At 42.0% G+C, this 22,452-nt stretch overlaps 1 protein-coding gene across 1 annotated transcript in view; it reads right to left on the minus strand.

Moving 5' to 3' along the window:
* Positions 1 to 426: 426 nt before the first annotated feature.
* LOC109428085 (non-canonical poly(A) RNA polymerase protein Trf4-1) overlaps positions 427 to 22,452 on the minus strand; it is a gene marked incomplete at its 5' end in the record, with an annotated part of 65,635 nt that continues 43,609 nt past the window's right edge. Inside the window, 4 exon segments of the mRNA XM_029864100.2 lie at positions 427 to 3,156; positions 11,287 to 11,975; positions 12,039 to 12,176; positions 12,247 to 12,696. Coding sequence (XP_029719960.2) covers positions 2,596 to 3,156; positions 11,287 to 11,975; positions 12,039 to 12,176; positions 12,247 to 12,696 — 1,838 coding nt within the window.

Raw genomic sequence — 22,452 nt, forward strand, 5'->3', positions numbered from 1 at the left:
GCGAGAAACACTGCAAGCAATCCATTCCAAAATCGTACAGCCTATCAGCGAGCGCCACGCGTCCGCCAGCGTGACCGACACCTGCGAACGTATGTCTGTTCGCTGTTCTCCCCGAGCTCCAAGCAACAGCAGCCGCAACGGTTGCATCAGACAGTTTTCTACCGACCTACCGATCGGACGCGCAGCAGCCGCAACAGTGAAAAAATTATCATTTACAAAGTGATGTAAAAGAAGAGAAAATAAATGTAGTTTTTGTAAGCGTAGCCGTTCCGTGTTCTGGTTTTCTCCACCCTAGAAAAGTTGGCCCTTGCCAAATCCCCTTCCGCGAGAGTGATCCTCCCGTCGCGAAGTGTTCCGCCGTGTTTGCCCCCGCAAAATTGACCATACAGTCCGCTGCTTTTCGACCCACACCGCTGGGCTCGAACAGTTATGTTAACACTTAAGTCATACAAAATGAAAACTCACTTTGTTATCAAAATTCGTGATATCTAAATAACTCAATTTGTTTTCAATTAGTTCTCATTCCCTGCTCGGGTTATCATTCCGGTGAAGAGATGGGAGGCAGCTCTGTCTTGTGCGAAGTGAGGAGAAAAGTTGACTCGAAAGAGATAGGTCTTCGTTTTTCGGTGACTTATCACATTCAAGTCGATTTTTTTTAATTTCTTAAACAAGTCAAGGCAGAGCTGTCCCATATTATTGCACTAGGTAATTAGGATGAATCAAGTTATAGCGAGAAGACTAGATCTGACTAAGGGTCTGTTCCAATTGGCGAATTAAAATTATTTTTTACTTAAACTTGACAGTTCTCCTAAGGAAATAATTATCGAACTGTCAAGTTTAAGTGAATATTAATTTTAATTCTCCAATTGGAACAGACCCTAAGAAGACTTTATATTTTATATAAACGTCTATTTATATCATTGACGTAGATTTTTCTCTGTATGGAAGAACAGTTTTCTGAAACTTGTTGAACCTTGGCTTCAAACATTTCTCTATCACATTGAAGTACACGGTCATGTTTCAGGCATTTTTGCCGTCAAAAACCCCTCATGACGAATAGAACAAAGCTGGCGAAAATACCCAAAGTGACCCTATTTCATGATGGTCTATATGGTTTTTTACGGGAAATAATTGAGAAAATCTTCTCACTCTTTTACTCTAATTGTAGAGAGTATTCAAAGATGTTTAAACGGTATTTTGTGTCATCTAAAACCTGCTCAATAATTTTATTCCACAATTTTTCGGACGTTCTCGTGCACTACGAACGTCCCCTTCCATAAATGGCTCTTCCTTTTACTTAGTGAACTAATCCTGCTATCCTGATACTAATAATTTCTCCTACCGCGATAATACCTACTCTGGGAGTTTGATAGTTACCATTAAAATAAATTCCTTTCCTTCGGTTACAAACTTCGCGACGACAAATATGACACAGCACTGATCAAAACGAGGGCGTTCCTTCAATTCCCTTTCCAGTTCTTCCGTTGTTCTTCAGCGTTACCTTTTACATACTTTAGGATTCTTAAGGTATTCCATCGATTAAGGTTGGATTGAAAGAGTACGTCTCTTTTGTTTGGGTTCTTCACACGAAACAACTCACGGTGTCTAAAAAACCTTAAGATTTTCTTGTTTTTTTTCTGATTAAAATCGACTCCCACATTCAATCCCAAGGAATTGGAGTGGGACAAACCGAACCACACAGACACAGTTGGAACGTCGCGGGAGTCGCCTTTTTTGGTTCGAAAGGGTGTAATTTTGTTCTTTTTTTTTTGGCTAGAATTTCAAATGTGGTTGTTTTTTTTTGCGTTTTTTGAATAGGTATGTGTCGGTCTGTTATGTTGCTGTGTTGTGATTTTTTTGCTTACTTATCTCGAGAATGAGTAATCCCTAAATGATAATCACGTTCTATCACGCGCGTTTTCTATGAGCTTAAATAGAGGCTTTAACTCTTACTCTAATAGCTTAACTGGTATGTTTTTTTGTCTGACTAAGTTCTTGATTTTTTTTGCATTCATTTTGTCCTTACTCTGTCTGTCGAGGGGGGCAGTGACTACACGCACAAAAATTATGGAGATATGAGTTTGCCAACAATATAGAGTAATAAGATCCCGGGTAGTAGATAATATTCGTAATCGATGAAAAAACGCGCGCTCTTTCTATCTCTCTCGCTATACAAATGGCAGCTGTGTACACATATAAGAGACAAAATTATATGAACAATATGGTAGGTAATATTTTGATTTAAACGGAGATGATGATCACGATTCCAATCATGAAGACGCAAGAGAACGAATACTTCCTGTAAGTTAGTAACTTCCTCCCTACCTGATAATATGTAACTATATATGCAAAAAGTTTACAACTATATCGTATAGTTGAATCAACTATACTTTTTTTCCGGTCAAACTTTCTCTTGCGGTTAAACCTACTAGCGTACTTCCTAGTAATCCTAATGTGTCTCTCTAAAAACAAAAGTATAAACGTAGTCCTACGTCGAAACAGAGACGTAATCCCACGTTAAAAACCGCCTCCTCGGCGGGACGCTTAGAAGCAATAGTGCACGTACCTGGCGCAATGCTGCTGTCGGGTGTGATATCATCGGCTTTCCATGCCGCTGCCCGAGTTGCTGCCACCGCTGCCGGAGCCACCGCCGCCGATCGGACCGCCCTTCTTGTCCGTCGGGGAAATGGTCTTCTTGCGCTTGGACGAGGAGGTGGTCGTCGTCGTTGCGTTCACATTCTGCGCCGACGACTTTTTACTCAAGCTGTACAATTGCTGACTCGGTTGCTGCTGTTGCTTCTGGTCCTTGCTATTGCTCTGATGCAGATTATCGTCCTTGGTCAGATTGATAATGTTGTTGGCTGCGTTGTTGCTGTTGTTATTGTTGTTTTGGTTGGGCTGGATTAGGTATTGCTCCAGCATGGTGCTCATCTGCGATCGGCGTTGCTTGCTGTTGTGCCGCACCAAACCGGACGACTGGTTGTTATTGTTGTTGTTCTGACCTACTGTACCGCTGTGCCGGCTGCCCACGTTGCCTCCCATGGCCGCCATCCTTTCCGAACTACTCCGGGGGGTGTAGATGTTCATGGGAGCGTTCTTGCCGCCACCACCACCGATGATCTGATGCGGGGAGGATGCACTTCGTCGGTTGTTCACCTGGGAAAAGAGAAAGGTCGTTCTGATTATGTCGTTTCAAGCTTTTGATTCATCAGCGTTAGCGAAATCAATGTGCCCAACGCACACTCAGGAAACACTGGTAAGAGCAAAGTAGCATTTCTATGCGCAGCTTCAATGCGAGTAAGAAAGTCTGTAAAAGCCACGACGTTAAGATCATTATAGGGAGACCCAAATACAACAACATTGTTCTAAAACTCTAAGGACATAGCCATTCGTAGCACCTTCTTCCGACACAGCCTACCTTCTCGTTACATCAGGTGGTAACCACAGCAGACGGAATCGCAAATCGACCACGTTCTGATTGATGTTTCGGCATTATCGACGTCAGGACCTGCCGAAATTTTGTAGGAAAAGAACGCATCGCGTTCGATAATGCTGCAGCATGAAACCCGACACATCGTGAAACGATACAAACAGAAGTCTCTCCGCTTCAGGGAGTAAGAACATGGTTTGGAAGAAGCAAAATGTGCTAGGATAAGGACGGGATCGCATATCTGTCCCATTTGCATAGGAAATCCAGCAAACAAGGGACTGATATGCGATTCACAGCAATATATGTAGGTATGCCAAACGTCATTTATGCCGAGTGTCTCTTTTTCCAGTATGTTTCAGGCATACCAGCAAATCTGGTAAATGCCAGTAAAGAGCAATATATATCATTGTACCCTAGCTTGCGTCGCATCGGCGCAGTTGGTCGTCACGCGTGCGACCGTGCCGAGCTCTCGACGCATGCTAAAATAGACACGTATCAGACACTAGCAAACACACTGCTTGGAGGCTAGGTATCCGGAGTGCAAGAGTAAGTCTTCATACAAACAATTCGCTCTCGCTTGTAGTTAGTAGGGTGGGGCGGGGCAAGATGGGTCACCTAAGGATGGATCACCATAACTTTGTAAATACAAATCGTATTGGTTTGTATTGGTCCGCTACTCTTTAATACACTAGTTAGCTATGCTAAAAGTCGATAAAAGGTTCATTAAATACAAAATACGATGTTAAACAAGCAGTTTTAAAAAGTGATCGATATTGGGCCGTGAAAAAAGGGCGGGGCAAGATGGGTCACCTTTTAAGTGATTCACATTTTCTCAACGAAAAACGTCAAAATATAAGATTTTTTCCGCATTCATATATGCTCCATATCCATACTGAGTAAACAAAAGCTACTAGTAAACCTTTTTATAAATTTATTTGGAATATAAAAAACTTAACGATATGAGTGGTCCTAAAACGACTTGAAAATCGATGTTTTCACTAAAAAATTATCATAATTTTATGTTATAATTTTGAGCGTTCATTCCGCTTGATTGAAGTCATTTATGAGATAGTATTGTAACAAAAAATAAATAACTTTTGAATGCTCCAAAAATACGTTCTAAATTGAAGGTGACCCATCTTGCCCCGCGGCCGTTTATATGGAGATTATATGGAATGTATCGCATAAGAAAAATGGCTAAAAACCATTTTATTTTTTATTTCAAATGAGAGTGAATAATTTTTCAATCAATGCCCCAAGCTTTTGTATATTTACGCTGGTCATCTAACAAAATTATTAACATAATCAAAACATGAGTAATGCGCCCGAAAATGGCACTGACCCATCTTGCCCCGCGACCCATCTTGCCCCGCCCCACCCTACGCACAAACACGAGTGTATTGTGGATTGGCATCTAAGGTGAAAAAATGATGGATTTGTAAAAAAAAGAAGTGATCATGGTTTGGCTACGCAGTTAGATTGTTTTTTTCTATTTCGTAGAATCGTAACTTGTTCTGTGGCTCAGTTGGTTGAAGCAACGGTCCAGCGGATACGGAGTCGTGGGTTCGAATCTCACTAGAAGGCGATTGCTTTCACACATTTTATCTCTCAATTTGTCAATTAGCAACATTCTGTGCCATCTAACTACAAGTTTTTCCAGTATGTTTCTCTTATGCCATATGTACTTTATGCCAAACGTCCTTATGCCAAATCAAGTGTCAAATTGTCCTTATGCTAAACAAACAAGACCTCAAGTAATCAGGAGGACTTGAAGGCAATAATGAGCGATTCTTAACTCACGGATCTGGGAGCCGACGTATGCAGTATCAGACGTATTGTTACCAGTAAAATTATCCTTGAGCTTAGGAAGGACACCGTGCGCAAGGGCCTCACTTACATAAGTCTGACGGAGAAAGTAGAGGCCAATATTATCTCTGGTCCTCACAAGTTCCTACCTCATGCTGTCATGGGTCAATGGATAACAAACATTATGTCTTCAGCTAGATCGATGAGGTACGTCCCGAGCGTCTACTCATCAAGTAAGCGCGGCTCAAACAGAGTCTGTTCAGAGCATCCAGCGGCTGAATATGAAATGCTGCAGCGCGCCAGCTATACCTAGGGTGGCAGATGCAGGTGTAGTGTCTACCTAATGGTTGTGCGCATAGGATATCTACCTACATGAAATACTATTCATAACAATACCTAAATGTCTAGGTATCATTCATTATGTCTACCTAAGGTAGTATAAATACGGGTGGTCATTGGACCACACAACAGAGACTGCACAAGACTTGGACTTGTCAACATCTTTATTATTCTTCTTTTGAAGGATATAAAAGTGGCGACGAGGATCAAGGAACGTGTAATTTCTTTTGAGTTATTCCGAAATTGTTTCTTTTTGGGTTTCAAGTTGTTTTAAAAACAAATTGTTATTTTTTGTGGGGAACGAAATCGTTCTTTTATGGTAGAATTGCCTTTATGTTGTGAACAGATTGTTCTATTTTGGCCGATGTTGCATTGACGAAATTGTCTTTTTGTTTTGGTAATAACGATATGTTATTTTTGTGGTGAACGAAATTGTTCTTTTATGGTAGAATTGCCATTATGTTGTGAACAGATTGTTCTATTTTGGCCGATGTTGCATTGACGAAATTGTCTTTTTGTTTTGGTAATAACGATATGTTATTTTTGTGGTGAACGAAATTGTTCTTTTGTGGCGGAATTGTCATATGTTATGTTTTGGTGAATGGATTTGTGTTATTTGTACTTTTTTGGTAAAGTTGCCGATGTTGGGATAGCGAAATCGTGTTTTTGTAGTTTTGTTAGCGAACAGATATGTTCTTTGGAAGTGACGGACTCGTCAGTTTATTTGTGCTATCATTATTTTGGTGATGAATGTAAATTTTTGAAATTTTCTAAAGGGGAAAGGACTGTAGTGTCTACCTAATGGTTGTGCGCATAGGATATCTACCTACATGAAATACTATTCATAACAATACCTAAATGTCTAGGTATCATTCATTATGTCTACCTAAGGTAGTATAAATACGGGTGGTCATTGGACCACACAACAGAGACTGCACAAGACTTGGACTTGTCAACATCTTTATTATTCTTCTTTTGAAGGATATAAAAGCAGGTAGCGTGACCCCGGTAAGGTAGAGGGATTTGAATCAGAAACGGTAGCCACTAGACCACTAAGCCTTTTTACAGCTGGATTATTATCAAGCACCGACAAACGATAAAATCGATGACATGACGGACGCGGTTTACGAATTTGTCGAGTCTCGACTAAATCTACGTCCAAGGCATGACGTGAAACTTGTAATAGAGGACGCCTGGCACCTGACCCTCTTCAGAGCATATGCTCAAACGGAGCCGGAAACCTGGATATCGGCTAACGGCAATTCATAATGGACCTCCAATCGGACTGAAAAAGGAACAAAAGCCACACATCAACATCCTCGTGCTCATCATTCTACCATGGACAGGGTAGAAAAATGACAGTAGCGCAAAGGCAACTAGTTCGATATAGTAGAATAAGAATAGAATACATTTAGGCGCTTTACAAAGTGTAAGTGCAGCTGCCAATTGGAATCGCTCACGCAGTGCCCTAAAGGACAAAAGAGCTGTAAATTAGGTTAAGTGATTGAAAAAAAAAACTCTTCGATTGAACAAAGTTCACCGTTACACGAAGTTAACCATCTACGAAACGCTGATCAGACCGGTAGCCCTCATTGGGCACGAAATGCGGAATAAACGTGGAAGAGGACCAACGCGCCCTTGGGGTTTTCAGCTGCTGAGAGAACCAACCATCGTCCACACCGCGAAGATCGGAAGGCTACGGTGGGCGGGTCACGTCATCAGGATGTCGGGCAGCAACCCGACTAAAATGGTTCTCGAGAGTGATCCCACCGGTACAAGAAGACGTAGTGCGCGACGAGCTAGGTGGGTCGACTAAGTGGAGGACGATCGGCGGACCCTACGCAGAGTGCGGAACTGGAGATAAACAGCCATGGACCGAGTGGAATGGAGACGGCTACTATGTACAGCAGAGGCCACCCAGGCCTTAGCCTGATCGGTAAGGTAAGTATAAACACAAACAAAGCACAGTGCAAGAAAACGGACCAACGCGAGGTGATTGAAAAAGGTGCAAGCTCGACTTCGACGAACACCATTCAACAGCTCAAGTATTACAAGGCAGCTTGTAAGGGTGGTATCGCAACTGAACTCATTAGGACGGCTTCGGAAATGTTGGTCATCTGCACTGTCAGGATCAGGAACAGCTACCGGAGGAGTGGAAGTGAGTGCTGATTTGCCCTATCTACTAGAAAGGTGGTAAAAATCCACAAAACAGGGAATCCCCTTTCAAGGTGTCATGCGATCTGTGCCGAGGGATGAATGGCCTAGGAGGTTAAAAACATGCGCGATCGATAACGGAGCCTGTGATGTATCGGTGTACCCCCACAGTATTTCGTCACCTATCGCGTTTATTCAGAGCCCTGGCCCGATCGACCTTCTTTCCCGTGCGGCTCGTGGCTACAATTAATAGCGGTAATGGCAAGGTTAAGCCCTTCGCGAAGAGCGAGTTAGCTAGGTCACTTCTAAGGGGAGTAGAGACAATAGGAGGTAGCTGTGTGCGAAATGTCGGGTTGAAGAGAGCAGGCAGGTACGACCTTGTGTAAATCATTAGCCACTGCATATTAGGGCGGGTCAGGGGAGAAGCCTCCTGGGCGCTAGCATATAGGCAGAAAAAGAAGAGGAAGAAAAAGAAGGCACAACAGCTTAGGGACGCTAAGCCAAGGAAAGGCAGCTACGAAGCGAGAGAAGGGTGAGACGCTCGGCATCTTACAATGGCCTTACAATGGCCGCTTTCGCATATCTCTATAATGTAGGATTTCTAATGCACACTAAGGGTGTAGATCAGAGGTTCCCAACCTTTTTGAGGTGGCGACCCCCTTTAAGAATTGTCGAAACTTCTGCGGCCCAATGATTTTTTTTTAGAAAAAAAAATTGAATTAAATGAATGAAACCGAGTTTCGTAGCCTGAAATTTACTGTGGGAGGGGGTTTCGACGGTCAATGATAAGTTTTTTTTTTATTCGACACTCACATTTCGTAGACAATGATGTCATGTACATTTAATTTGAGTCATAGCTGAAAAATAGCGGCGCAGCCGAAAATTTTTTCTTCTGAAGGCATTTTATACTGCAAATTTGTTCCTAAAATTGTGGCTTTTGGGGGTGGCGTTACACAAAATTAAAATTTGTATTTGAAAATTTGCACGAAATAGAATTAGAATTTTACAATTTTTTGGTAACATCGCGGCCCTCTTGGGCTGGCTTCACGGCCCCCCAGGGGGCCGCGGACCACCGGTTGGGAACCCATGGTCTCTCGAGTAACCAGTTCGACTTCCAGAAGTGGAGATCAACCGTAGATGCTATCATCATCACGAGTTGCGCTAGGTTCAATCCTGGGCCCTGAGTTATGGAATGTCACGTACAACATGACAACGTGGTAATCGTCGGCTTCGCTGACGATATTACGCTGGAGGGCTACGGTGAATATGATCGAAGAAGTCGAATTGACTGCCGTTCACTCGATCGCGATTGGATAAGCTATGCAGCAAATGTCTATCAACACCCTTATCTGGAGGATATAAAGTGCTTTGAAATCCGTGACACAAGGATTATACGTAGAACTGCCTGGTTGGCCTCTCAGGTCAAAAGGTAACATGCGTGGGACAGTTGCACCAAAGAACGGTGGACCCACAGCTTCACTGCGAGGCTAGACAGTTGGGTCTATAGGCGTCATGGGAAAGTATTGTTCCACTGGACTCAGATCTTTTCGATCCATGACGTTGGACAGTATCTACACAATTTCGGTCATGCGGGTTCTCTGTGTGCAATCGGAACACATTTTGTTCGGGTATCCTCGTTTTCGCACAATGCGTGATCACATACTGTCTCTCAAATCTTCTTGGAGCTACAGGAGAGAGCGGTACAAGGGAGAAAATACTACCGATAAAATAAATCACCGCAGAAAGAAGAAGAAGAATCAGAAGAGTGTCATTATCGGGTCGTGTAACAATGAGGAACAAACTAATATGCGGAAATTTTGGGAAACTGTGAATGACGTGCGAAGAAAAATAGCGCCGTTTCCCATCATGTGCCATGACCGTAAAGGTGACTTTTTGATCAGTGACGATTCCCTAAGGGAACGTCCATAAATTACGTCACACTTTGAGGGGGAGGGGGGGGGTTCAGCAAAGTGTGACGACCCATACAAAAATTTCAGAGGTCTCATACAAAAAGCGTGACATAGGGGGGAGGGGGGGTTGAAAATGGTCAATTTTTGCGTGACGTAATTTATGGACGCTCCCTAATCTCAAATCTGAACGTAAACGTAAATTCTTGAATTTTCTCATCAAATTGGCTTGTAATTAGTAGAAAATGACGGAAATTGTCGTTTTCGTCCATTTTCAATTTCATTCTGATCTTGAATTCTCCGCAAATGCAAGTTTTAGGGTCCTTGAACAGGTAAAAAGTGGGATTACAATACTATGAGCACACAGCGATCGTTAGTGAGAAATTGTGGAGCCCCCGACGCTAAAATGGCTATATGTAGAATACCTGGAGTATGATAAGTTTGGCGTAAACGACCAGCGGAATATGTAACATGGCAGTTGAACGAATCAAATCTCTGAAGTAGTCTGGAAAAAAGGAACGGAACGGAACGTACCACTGTCTTCAGGAAGTGATTGCACAAACTAAAAACGAAACTTAACACTAGATGACAGAATCACGGCATGTGTCAATGGATACACGGAACGGGAGTCGAAGTGAAAGCCGATCAAAACAGATCAAATGTTTATTCTGCGACAAATCCTTGATAAACTGCAGGGGTATAACTTGCAGACTCTGATTTCAAAGCGGCGTACGATTCAGTGAAAATAATCGAGTTATAGCAGATATTGGTAGAACATAGTTTTTCGACAAAACTGATAAGGCTGACTCGTGCATTATAAAAGGGAGACAACAACAATCGGCCCTACAATAACCACCAGTAAGACAAAGCACATGATCTCTGGCAGACAGACTTAGCAGTAATTTTGGTAACGAAGTGGGAGGATGTAAAATTTGAAATGGTGGAAGGCACACTCTTAGAACTAAGGAAGTTACACTCAGCTGTTTTGCTGCTGCGAATATTTTTTGCTACTGGCTCCGTAACCAGTAAAAGTCCCCTCTCTCTCTCTTCTTGGCGTAACGTCCTCATTGGGACAAAGCCTGCTTCTCAGCTTAGTGTTCTATGAGCACTTCCACAGTTATTAACTGAGAGCTTCCTCTGCCAATGACCATTTTGCATGCGTATATCATGTGGCAGACACGAAGATACTCTATGCCCAAGGAAGTCAAGGAAATTTCCTTTACGAAAAGATCCTGGACCGACCGGGAATCGAACCCGTCACCCTCAGCATGGTCATACCCGTGCGTTTACCGCCTCGGCTATATGGGCTATAGAAGTCCCGTTGTTTGCAAATGAGAACAAAATTCTAATTGTATTTCATTTTCCATCCGGTTGTCCGGATTTTGGACGTCAAAGGAACTCCACCGGAAAGCATTTTGTGTCTTTGAACGTCAGATTCTGCGAGCAATGCTCAGTGGTAAATAAGCATATGGCGGCGTCGCAAGAATCCTGAGTTATACCGTGAAGACCAAGATATGAATATTGTCAGTCTGCGTTGGACAGGTCGCTTTAAACAAATTCCGATGGTAATAATATTCAATAGAGAACCAAGCAATGGGACAGTTGTGCGATATTGAACAGCACGTTGAAATAGGAAGTTTGCCTACTTACATTATAGTTAATCATCTGGTTCTCGTTGATCCCATCCAGCATCTGCTGTTGTTGCTGATGCTGTTGCTGCTGCTGCTGTTGGCTCAACGTTAGATTGATCACATTGTTGTCGGACTCGTGCCCGTGGGCCGGAAGCGAGGTAAGCACCACAACGGGACCACCGCCGCCGCCGCCACCCGTGTTCCCCCCATTCGGATGGTGGTGCATCGTCGTGTGGTGATCATGATGCACCAACTCCGGAGATCGGTTTATGCTGGTCGGCGAGATGTCCCTCGACGCGGAATTGGAATCCACGTCGCTGTCCATACTCTCCTCGGAGGTGTCCACGCTCGATAGGCTGTTTCTCCGCCTACTGTTGCTGTTGTTGTTGGTGTAGATTATCTGCTGGTGTTGCTGCACTTGCAGCTGTTGCTGTTGCGGGGGCTGTTGAGGCTGTAAGTGTAGTGGAATATGCGGATTCAGCGGGTCGTTAGGTATCGTTGTCGGCACTATCGTTTGCGCCGCTTTCAGTCTTGATTCGAACGTTTCCTTGATCCATTTGCGGTACTCGATCACCTCGTCGGTGACCCGTATTATCCGCCCGAGGATGCTCTGCCGGTTGCAGTCGATGAGGAATTTGTTCAGCGGGGAGACGGCCTGCATCAGCACGATATACGCGTACTCGAAGGCCTGCTTCACCTGGAGGGCACCTGTGGTGGGATAGAAAATGAAGAGTTATGGACCCATAACCGCAATTTTCTGGCGATACCTACCGTAAGACGATCGTCCGATGTCATTTCCGGGCGTTAGTGGATCCTCGATGCACAATAAACTAGGCCTGTGGCCATCGATCATCTCACGTTGCAGTTCTTCTTTGGGTATATACCGGCCGCCATTTTTAACACTAATTCCTGTGGAACAAAACAAAAAGACCCCGATTAGTGTCATCGTAATATCCCACCTCTCCACACACACACTCACCAGTCTTCATATAGTTGAACTTTCTACCGTACAGTTCGAGAAATTCTAACAACAGCACGCCCAAATTGGTCGTCTGGTTTTGGTTGGCCCGCGGATGCAGCTGCAGGAAGCTGATACACATCAGTATCAACGAGTAGGACGAAATGCCTCCGGTGAACACCTCGTTCAGATCCCGCTGCAGCAGGAACTGTTTCAGCACCAGCACCAACTTGGCGAGCACCGGGTATTTTCGCTTGAAATCCTTGATCAGCTCGGCCGACTGCACCCCGGACTGCATGTTGAAGGAGATGTCCACCTTTACCTGGGTTTCCCGGTCGGTCAGCTTGACGATCGGGACGGACGCCTTGTCGAGGACGCGCACCGACATCGGTTCGGCAATGCCACGGTTGATCAGTTCGTTTTCGAGCGTTCGCAGCGGGAGCTTCTCCCAGAGTCCGATTACGACCAGATCTGCGAAGGGGATGGGAGGTATAATTATTGAACGCTTTGACATAATTACGGATGTCATGTCATGTCACAGAATTTCGTTAAAGTTACAGTCACTGCTCAAATAGTTATTGATCATTCGCTAGCTTCGAACTTAACTAGGTACAAGCTCTCGGTTCCCACCAAGAATATTTTGCAAGAGTTTGACTTTTTCGCCAAGAAGCCAAATCCCAAGATGTGGGACGAGCTTGGTGGTCTAGCGGCTACCGCATCTGTTTCGTATGCAAAAGGTCCTGGGCAGTCTCTTTCTTCCTACTTTGTATCTTTCTATATACCTACTTTCTCCCTCCGCTCTACATATACAACTCATGTATATTCACACGTGCATAGCCATCGCTATAACATTAACGGGTTGAAAAAGCCGTTTCCCTTCCTTCCAACTTTCTTAGCACAGTGTCAATCTATCATATAACGCCTACGAGTTATGCAATCAAGCGAACTATGTCGCCTGATAAATACACTACTATCTACCATCTTGCGCCTGGCATTCACGCACCGCTGTGTGAACCCCATTGCCAACCATATCCCACCAATGCTCCGACATCCGCATGAATTTGTGCAGACGCAATGGTATATTCGGTCTGATGTGGATACAAATGATTGTAATCATCAATTCCTTCCTCTTCCCACATTGATATGCAACTTGACGTGGCAGGCGTCATTGTCGCCTGAAAATAGAAGATCACCAACACTAACACACTGAAGATGCCTGCTTAGTCCCTGGCAGATATCTCATTGGTTCCTTGTGTGAGTGGCGATACTGGAGTAGCATCCACGGGCGGTCAATCAAGCTCAAGCTCAGAAGCCAAATTCCAAGATGTGATCTCTAGAGCCTGGTCTATTATACAACTTTTTCAAACTATGCAATGATGGAGGTAACATTCACCAATCCCATCGATATATCCTTAGGGGCAGACAAGCGATATTTGCATAACCAGATGAACCATTATATTCTTTGGCAAAGTTGTAGGATAAACAAACGCTACAAGCTTACTATACATCAGAGGCGCGGCCACGTCCAATTGCGTGGGTAGGACAAATGTATGGAATCACAGATTTTTTTTATAAAAATTCTAGACCATTTTATAGTATGTTCAACTTTATTGTGAATTTTATGGTATCTTCGGAGAAACTTAAGGCGAAAAAATCCTACTGAATTCGAAGGTCAACATTCCATTTAAGAATTGCGAAGAAATGCACAGAAAGGATTTCTATTGGAAGATCCGAGAAGCTCGCAATACTTTAAGGAAAAAAAGGCCTAACTAACATTTGTGATGGAATCCTTGGAGCAATTATTCTTGCAATATCTTAACATTTACTGATATAATTGATCAAGCATCTCCTAGAATATCCCTATAAAAATCTATGATTCCTTGTTGCAGATTATTTTTGGGTCCTAAGAAAAGACTTGGTGGAAGCCACGAAGAAATTCCAGTCTACCTAGGGCATTTTTTTGAGAAATATTTGGAGTAACTATTGGAGAAATCGTTCGAAAATTTTCAATTAATAAAAAAATCCTCCGTTCACAGAATCTCTGATCTTTTTATAAGAACTTTTTGGTGAAACTTTTTACAGTATTTCTCATTGAATCAAAGCCAAATTTAGTGTCTACTTCTTGGTTTCTCGATAAATAGTATTTCTAAGCTTTTGAAGTTATTCCAATAGAATCATTGAAGAAATCCAGGCATGAAATACCAAACGAAAAAAAAAATGTTAAAACTCGTGGAAGGATTCGTTAAATAATGCCAAAGCAAGGAAACTTCTTATATAATGCGTACTTCTACATGAATGCTATATCTCCATAAAGTTCAATGTGGCATTCCTGGACAAATATTTCATGGAATTTCTATGCAAAATTTCGCATTCAATAACGGAATGCTAAAAACCATTAAGTTTAAGCAGCGGCACAGCTTTTCTTCCTCAGAAGATAGTTCGAAACTAAAGTTTTCTCCACGTAATCGATTGTAGGTGCGAATATTTAATTGAACATAATGATATTTTTTTTGTTTTTCCTTGAAAAATCATGGGTAGGACAATACATGGACTGCCCTACCCAGCATATTCTGCAGGTAGGACATGTCCTACCTGTCCTACCCACTCGTCGCGCCACTGCTTTATATTATAGCTTGATTTTCGCCACCCTAACGATTCATAGATAGTCAAATCACTGACAAACAGACGTAACACTTCGAACATTTTTCGATTCAAATCATAGTCACGGAAACATATTCGCCCAATGCTAAAAGGACTATGTTTGGCCGACCACCAGCTAGGTGGCGGTAGTGAGCAAACGTTAAACTCGAACAAAACTATGCGAGCGCCACGGTTGGGCAGTTGACCAACTATCAAATTTTGAAAAATGCCGTTAAATCGGTGTACGATAGGAATTATCAGAGTGTTACGTCTGTTTGTCTGTGGTCAAATTTTTATCAAACGATTCAAATTATTCTTGCATTACTATTTAATCGGATTATTTTTAAGATCAGGTATTTTGGGCAGTTGCCGCTACAACTAAGTCAATTTCGAACCGATTGATTTGAATTTTTGTACAGAGTTAGATACTGTACGTGCCTAACTCTATACAAAATTTGAAATCAATCGGTTTGAAATTTACTTAGTTTTTTTTTTATTCCTTTTCGCTTAACCTAATGTACAGCTCTTCCCAAGTAACATTTTCAAGTCAAATATACTAGAAGAGGTTCTTAGAACCATCATAAAACCTAAATAAAAGGTATAAGATTTTATGACGGATCTAGAAACCTCTACAAGACTAATCGGCCATCAAAATGTTAATTGGGTATGGCACTACGTGAGCGATTCCAATTGGACGCTGCACTTTTGTACAGCGCCTACATGTATTCTATTCTAATTCAACTATATAGAACTGGTGCCTTGTGCTGCTTCAACTTTTCTACCCTGTTCACGGTAGAATGATGAGCACGATGATGCTGATGTTTGGCTGCTGTTCCTTTGCCAGTCCGATTGGGGGGTCCATTATGAGTTGCGGTTCGCCGATATCCAAATTCCGGGTCCGTTGGAGCTATATGCTCCGAAGAGGGTCAGGTGCCAGCTGCTCTCGGGGGGAAGAGCAACTGACGAAAAACTGCAAGTGCCGGGGCTGGGTTCGAACACATGACCATCCGCTTATGAAGCGAACGTGTGGACCACTGCGCCACGGGCCCCGACATTTACTTAGTTATAGCGGCAAGTGCCCAAAATAGGTACACCTGCCCAAATGGTACAAGACCCTAGTGAAAGGTAGAGAGCTAGGGAAAGATACCCTGGAAGAAGCTACAAACGCAGTGCGAACCACAATGGATTTAAAAAGCTCCCTGAAAAGGGCACTGTAAAAACGCTCAAAGCATAGGCACCCTGTTCCTTACCACAGTGGGTTAAGAACAACAGAACATCCTGAAGATTAAGAATTCTTAAATCAGTTTTACTAAATAAGTGTTCACCGAGTACTCGGAAACGAAGTTGCGCAAAGACTGGACAGTTACATATCAAATGATACGAAGTTCCATAATCAGATTCATAGCTATCTCATACAAATAAATCAGCTTGCTGAATATTCCCCATGTGATAATAAAATCGGCAGTGGCCAGTCAACGCTTTGACCAGCACGCTGCTTTTTATAAAATGAGAAAATCTGCTGATCAGATACCCAAGAGGCGGTTACTCGGGCTATGTGGGGATCGACCCACTAAGAACTCATTCTCTCTCTTCCATACTTTCGCGGTACGTCCGTTAGGGTGACTTCTAGAAGAAGCGACCGTACATGAGTACTTTCTAGTGGTAAGAAGCGTTTTACAAACTACCGCCTTTCTTCTCCAGAGTTGTCCTTTCTCTTTTGGAAGCTTGAGTCCTGGCTAGTACTGTAGAATACCCGTTGGACTCAAGCTCCCGGATGGGAAGGGATCCAACTTAACTTTCTTTTGGTCTGCCCGTCATTTTCTCTATAGTTCAAATACGATTCGGGAGACCGTGGAAGTAACAGAATCCCACTTATCCGCCCCGGTACACATCTTTTCAACAATGTTGTCCGGAGTGATATCTCTACCGCATGTTTCCAGCATACTCGACCTTTGCTCCACGCAGCATGGGCATACAAAGAGCACATGCTCCGTGGTCTCATCGTTGGCTACGCATTCCGGACATGCGGGGGGAGCCTGCATGTCCGAATCTGTGCAGATATCACCTTAAGCACCCATAGCGTGACAGAAATTATGTCACGTGAAAATTCACCTCGCCATGGGGCTTTCTCATCCATTTAGACAAGCTCGGTATGAGCCTGTGTGTCCATCTACTTTTGCTAGAGGATTCCCATTCCTTCTGCCACTTCAGCATAGACAATAAATACTGACTGTTGTTACTTGCGGTTGTTGACCGCCACCACCTCCGTTTTGTGGTGCGCGATTGTCAACTTTCTCGATCTCATCCAGTCCTCCTCTATGCCAATTCCGTGCGTTACTGTCAGTTCCACTTCCTCTATCGACTCGCCGTATACCACGAGGGTATTATCATCGGCAAAGCTGACCAGCTTTACGCCCGGTAGAAGTTTGAGCCTAACGCCATCGTACGCCGCGTTCCATAGTACCGGGCCCAAAATGGAACCCTGGAGGTACCCCCGCAGTGATGTTGTAGCTCCTCACGAAGTAGCTCTCCAGTAGCCGGCATAAGAGCTAACCGGGACTCCTAGGTGGTGTAGGGCGCACTCTATGGCGGCTTAGCTGACGCTGTTCAACGCATTCTTTACATCCAGCGTGACGACCGCGCAATAGCGGATTCCTGTTCGCTTTTTTGGAGCACTATCTCAGCCGTTTTGGTTACAGTCCTAATAGCGCAAACCGTCGATCGACCAATCAAGAAGCCGAACTGGTAATCCGACAGATCATCAGCTTCGACAGCATGATCCGTTCCAACAGGTTTTCTGGCGATGTTCAGGAGGCAGATAGGTCTGTATGCCGACGGGTCGCCAGGTCGCTTCCCGGGTTTGGACAGTAGAACCAATATTTGCCTTTTCCACTTCTCCGGGAATTCACCTCTGTCTAGGCGCATCTGCATAGCTATTCTAAGCATGTCAGGGCTAGTATTGATGGCCGTCTTGATACCGTCGGGACCCGTCTGGATCCGGAGTCTTGTTCAACTTAAGCGATTTTTCTATTGCAATGAGTTTGTCATTCGTCAACGGGGCGACCTCGCTATGGCCGGTTTGGCCATAGGGAACCGATGCCCATGATCTGGTATCGTAGCGTGGGAACAGGGTTTCCATGATGTTCTGCAGTCTCTCGTGTTAGCGTTCTGGGGGTGCTGAGGCGCCTTTCGTGTTGGTCCTGACTTCTTTGTAGGTATCACCCCAAGGGATGATACACAAATTATGTCACGCAAAAATCGACCATTTTCAACCCCCCTCCCCCCTATGTCACACTTATTGTGTGGGACCTCAATATTGTTTATTGTATGGGTCGTCACGTTCTGCAAAACCCCCCCTCCCCCTAAAAGCGTGACGTAATTTGTGCATGGCCCCCAAGGGGCCGAAATGATAGTATAATCTATTCCATAACTGTACAGCTGATTACGGTCATATTATTGTGGATCAAAAATTCCACAAAAATTCCTAAAAAAATAAGCGAAATAAAAATAGCACCAAAACTTTTGAACAATGTTTATTTATATTTCAACAAAAAACAAGTACAAATACATTTTTTAGATCATAGTAGTGAGCATAAAACCCATTGTTTCGAATATACTTCAACAAGCCATGATTTCATGAACAAAATCATTTTTTTCCAGCGTACCCTACTCGATCTGCTGTAAGCATCCACGCATACGACGTTTCAGCATGTTCTTCTTCTTCTTTATGGCTCTACGTCCCCACTGGGACTTGGCCTGCCTCGCTTCAACTTAGTGTTCTTTGAGCATTTCCACAGTTATTAATTGAAGGGCTTTCTTTGCCTACCATTGCATGAATTTGTATATTTTGAGGCAACACTATGCCCAGGGAGTCAAGAAAATTTTCCCGACCGGAACGGGAATCGAACCCGCCGTCTCCGTCAAAGAGACGCAAAGGTCGAACGCCGTTACGGTTTCGCCTTTCCGTAAAAAGAACAATAGATGTTTTACTCGGATTAACCGAAAGGCCATTTTGGCGACGCCAACCCTCAATTACCTGGAGGGCGCTTTGCATCAGGTCGAAAAGGGTAGTGATACACATACCAACTAACAATGCTGGGTAGTCGTCGGCAAAACCATAAGTAGGAAAACCACTATTATTGAGTTGCCTCAATAGCGTATCTGCTACGGGATTCCACAAAAGTGGTGATAAGACTCCCCCTTGGGGGCATGCACAAACACTCAATTTCCTAATCGCCGCTTGACGCAATGTCGAGAAGAGATATCGATTTTTGAGCATTTGATGAATCCAATTGGAAATCATTGGAGATATACCATGACTCCGTGCGGCTTCCAATATGGCATCGAAAGGCAAACTGTCAAAGGCACCCTCGATATCTGAGAAAAAATCCAAGCAGGACAGTTTTTGAGCGAATGCCTTTGCGATATCGTAATCAACCTGTGAAAAAAAAAAATCACAGTCAGGGATGTCATATATACAGATTTTTCTGTATTACAGGGAAGGGTGGCCACTCAATTTTAGTTTTGGAATTCCCGTCTTTTTCCCGGTACGATTTTTCAACTTTTCCCGGTTTTTCCAAATGGACATTTTTGGAGTATGTAACACTCAATTCTCGTTTTACGTAAAAATTGGAACAATGTAAAAAAAATCACTCGAAATTATGCATTAAACTAGTCAATACTAATACTTTTCCTCAATAAGCTATATTTAGGAACGATTACAGTTGAAAATAATCAAACTGTTTTAGCACTGTCTTGCAACAACGTTCTAAATGATGATAAGATTAAAGATTTTTTAAGCATTTCTTCTACGTGAATTCTAACTTGTTTTTCACACTGCAATGAAGAAGTACTCTACCCTCTCCGTCTTTCGAGAATTATCACCAACCAATGATTATAAGTATTCTCAGTCAACTCAGCTCAGCTGATTGGACGCAGCTTAATTTCCTCTAAAAAAAGAAAGCTTAGTTGAACAAATATGTTTAACTTGATTGCAGAAACTTATTCTTATAACAAATTTTACATCAATCATTATATACATCAGATGTGGAGTAATTCGAGTAATATGCAATCAAACGAATCGATTTTAGGATCTTACAGTGTGACACTGTGAGTAAAATACTGTCCACGTACATATTGTAGCTCCTAATACCAATATTTTTTTTTCTGTTGGAAGTGTATCAACGAAAAGTTTTTGGGAATACAGTCCTGTTGAAGATTATGTGAATATTTTCGTGGCATCGTAAAGAGAACGTTGAACAGAAAAACCTGGTCGATACTTACGCTGCTTCTGAATACTTAAATTTTACTTGACAGCTTTCTGGAAATTTAAGTCTTTAAACGAGCCGAAATAAATTTGTCAAAATTTAAATATCGATTCTAACAACAATGCTTGCTTCCAGAAATATATGAAGTTTTAATCTTTTATTGCTTACGACTTTAAACAGCCAAAAAAAGCGTACCCGATAAAAACTACAACATTATCTGCAAACTGGCTTACTTTGAAATAGTTGTAAATTAATAGTGTTTTGAATTTTTTGATAATGGTTCCACTATTTACAAGTAGTTAGTAGTTAATCCAAAACAAATGGAATAACAATAATATTTTGAAAACTATTAATTACATCTAATTCCGTTTGTCTTAAGTTCGTCGAAAATGTTAAATATTCTGATCGAAAGACACAATACTTTCTCTGAATTTGAACTTTCAATATTTAACCCTCTACTTCCCGTGGTTGTAGATTACTCTAGAGCATCATCGATGTTCGACGAACTTGAAACAAACGGAATTAAATAAATAGGGTATTTTTTCCCTTATTAAGCATGTGGCTCCCATTTCCATCCTACGAAAAACAAAGGATTGAAGCGCTGTTTGTTCTGTTTCTTATTTTTGTATTTTTTGTTGGAAGTGAGCACCCATGGAAACAAAAAGAACGGAATCAATCGGTGCCGTAATCGCTTGTTTTCGAATAGGATGAATATGGGAGCGTGAGATTACTGATGGCACACATACCCTATGATGCAATAGCTTTTTACAATACAATTGTAATCTCATTAGGTGAACCCAATTACCATCACACGTTTCAATAGTAGAACTATTGATAAACAATAGGTTGTCCCAAAAATAGCACATGGTCAAAAAGCTTGGGGGCTCACCCTGCAAATGATAGCTAAGGGTGTTAGAAACAAACTTTTGTATGACGGCAACTTTCAGAAATGACGTTTAGAGGTCGGCCCGGCGAGATTTTTGAAAAATGGCCATTTTTCGTAATAAATTTCATACAAATATTTTTTACCGTACAAAAATTGGCAATATTCACTATTTTTATATTTTTTACAGATTGATATGGATCCAAACTTTTTGGGAAAAATAGTTACGACATGTTTTGCAGGTAACTTTTTGATACTGAATTTTTGAATTTACTGAAATTTGTCATTTTTTGATATACTATGCATTTTACCCATCATAAAAAGTATCTAAATCAAATGCTAATTTAAAACAATTTCCATGAAAAGATGGGAAATTTTATGAGGAAAAACTTTGCCGAAGACAGCATGGCGTTTTTTCTATCCGTTTTAGAGTTATTCACAATTTACTATTTGGTGAAATTTGATTTTTTGGGTATTTTTCTAAAAATGTTGCATAAGAACTGCCCAAAAACACATACAAAGTAAAAAATCACGTATGCTCAACAAGTTTTTGTCTTGATTGTGTTATGGAATTATGGTGTCAGCATAGGTATTTGATTTTTTTTTTGTTATTCAATCCTTTCATATAGAAAATAACTAGCAAAAATTTCTTAAAAAGCTAGCTATCTTGACAAGCTTCGTACTGCCCATTGATTTTTTAAAGATATTTTCCACGAAATGTTGAGCCATATTTTCGCGTTTATCTTACTTTCATGTCGAAATTCTCAATTATTTTTCCACACGGAGACGTATGAGTCCTTGACCAGTGAAACAGCCCAGGAAACAGTGGCAAAGTGAATAAAGGCGAATACGTTGATCCATACTAAATTCAAATCGCGATTATGAGCATCTTACGTAAGAATACCCATTTTTAGATACTAAGTTCCAATTCAACACATTCTAAAAAGCAGAGCATGTCTCTTTTTACATTTACTTACTTGAACTATCTTATCAACACCGAGGCAAATTGAAATGGGTGGGCTAGTAGGTACCTTTCTATATCAAAGAAAATGGATTTGTAAACCATAATTCCTTAACACAATGAAGACAAAAACTTGACGAGTATACGTGATTTTTTGGGCAGTTCCTTGTGATTAAAAAAAAAAAATACCTAAAAATCAAAATTTCACCAAATAGTAAATAGTGAATAACTCTAAAACGGATAGAAAAAACGCAATGCTGTCTTCGGCAAAGTTTTTCCTCATAAAATTTCCTATCTGTTTAAGGAAATTGTTTTAAATTAGCATTAGGTTCAGATACTTTTTATGCTGGGTAAAATGCACAGTATATCAAAAAATTACAAATTTTAGTAAATTCAAAAATTCAGTGTCAAAAAGTTACCTGCAAAACATGTCGTTAATTATTTTTCCCAGGTACTTTGGACCCACATCAAGCTGT

Source organism: Aedes albopictus, chromosome 3 (assembly GCF_035046485.1).
Source record: "Aedes albopictus strain Foshan chromosome 3, AalbF5, whole genome shotgun sequence".
Classification (NCBI taxonomy): Eukaryota; Metazoa; Arthropoda; class Insecta; order Diptera; family Culicidae; genus Aedes; species Aedes albopictus.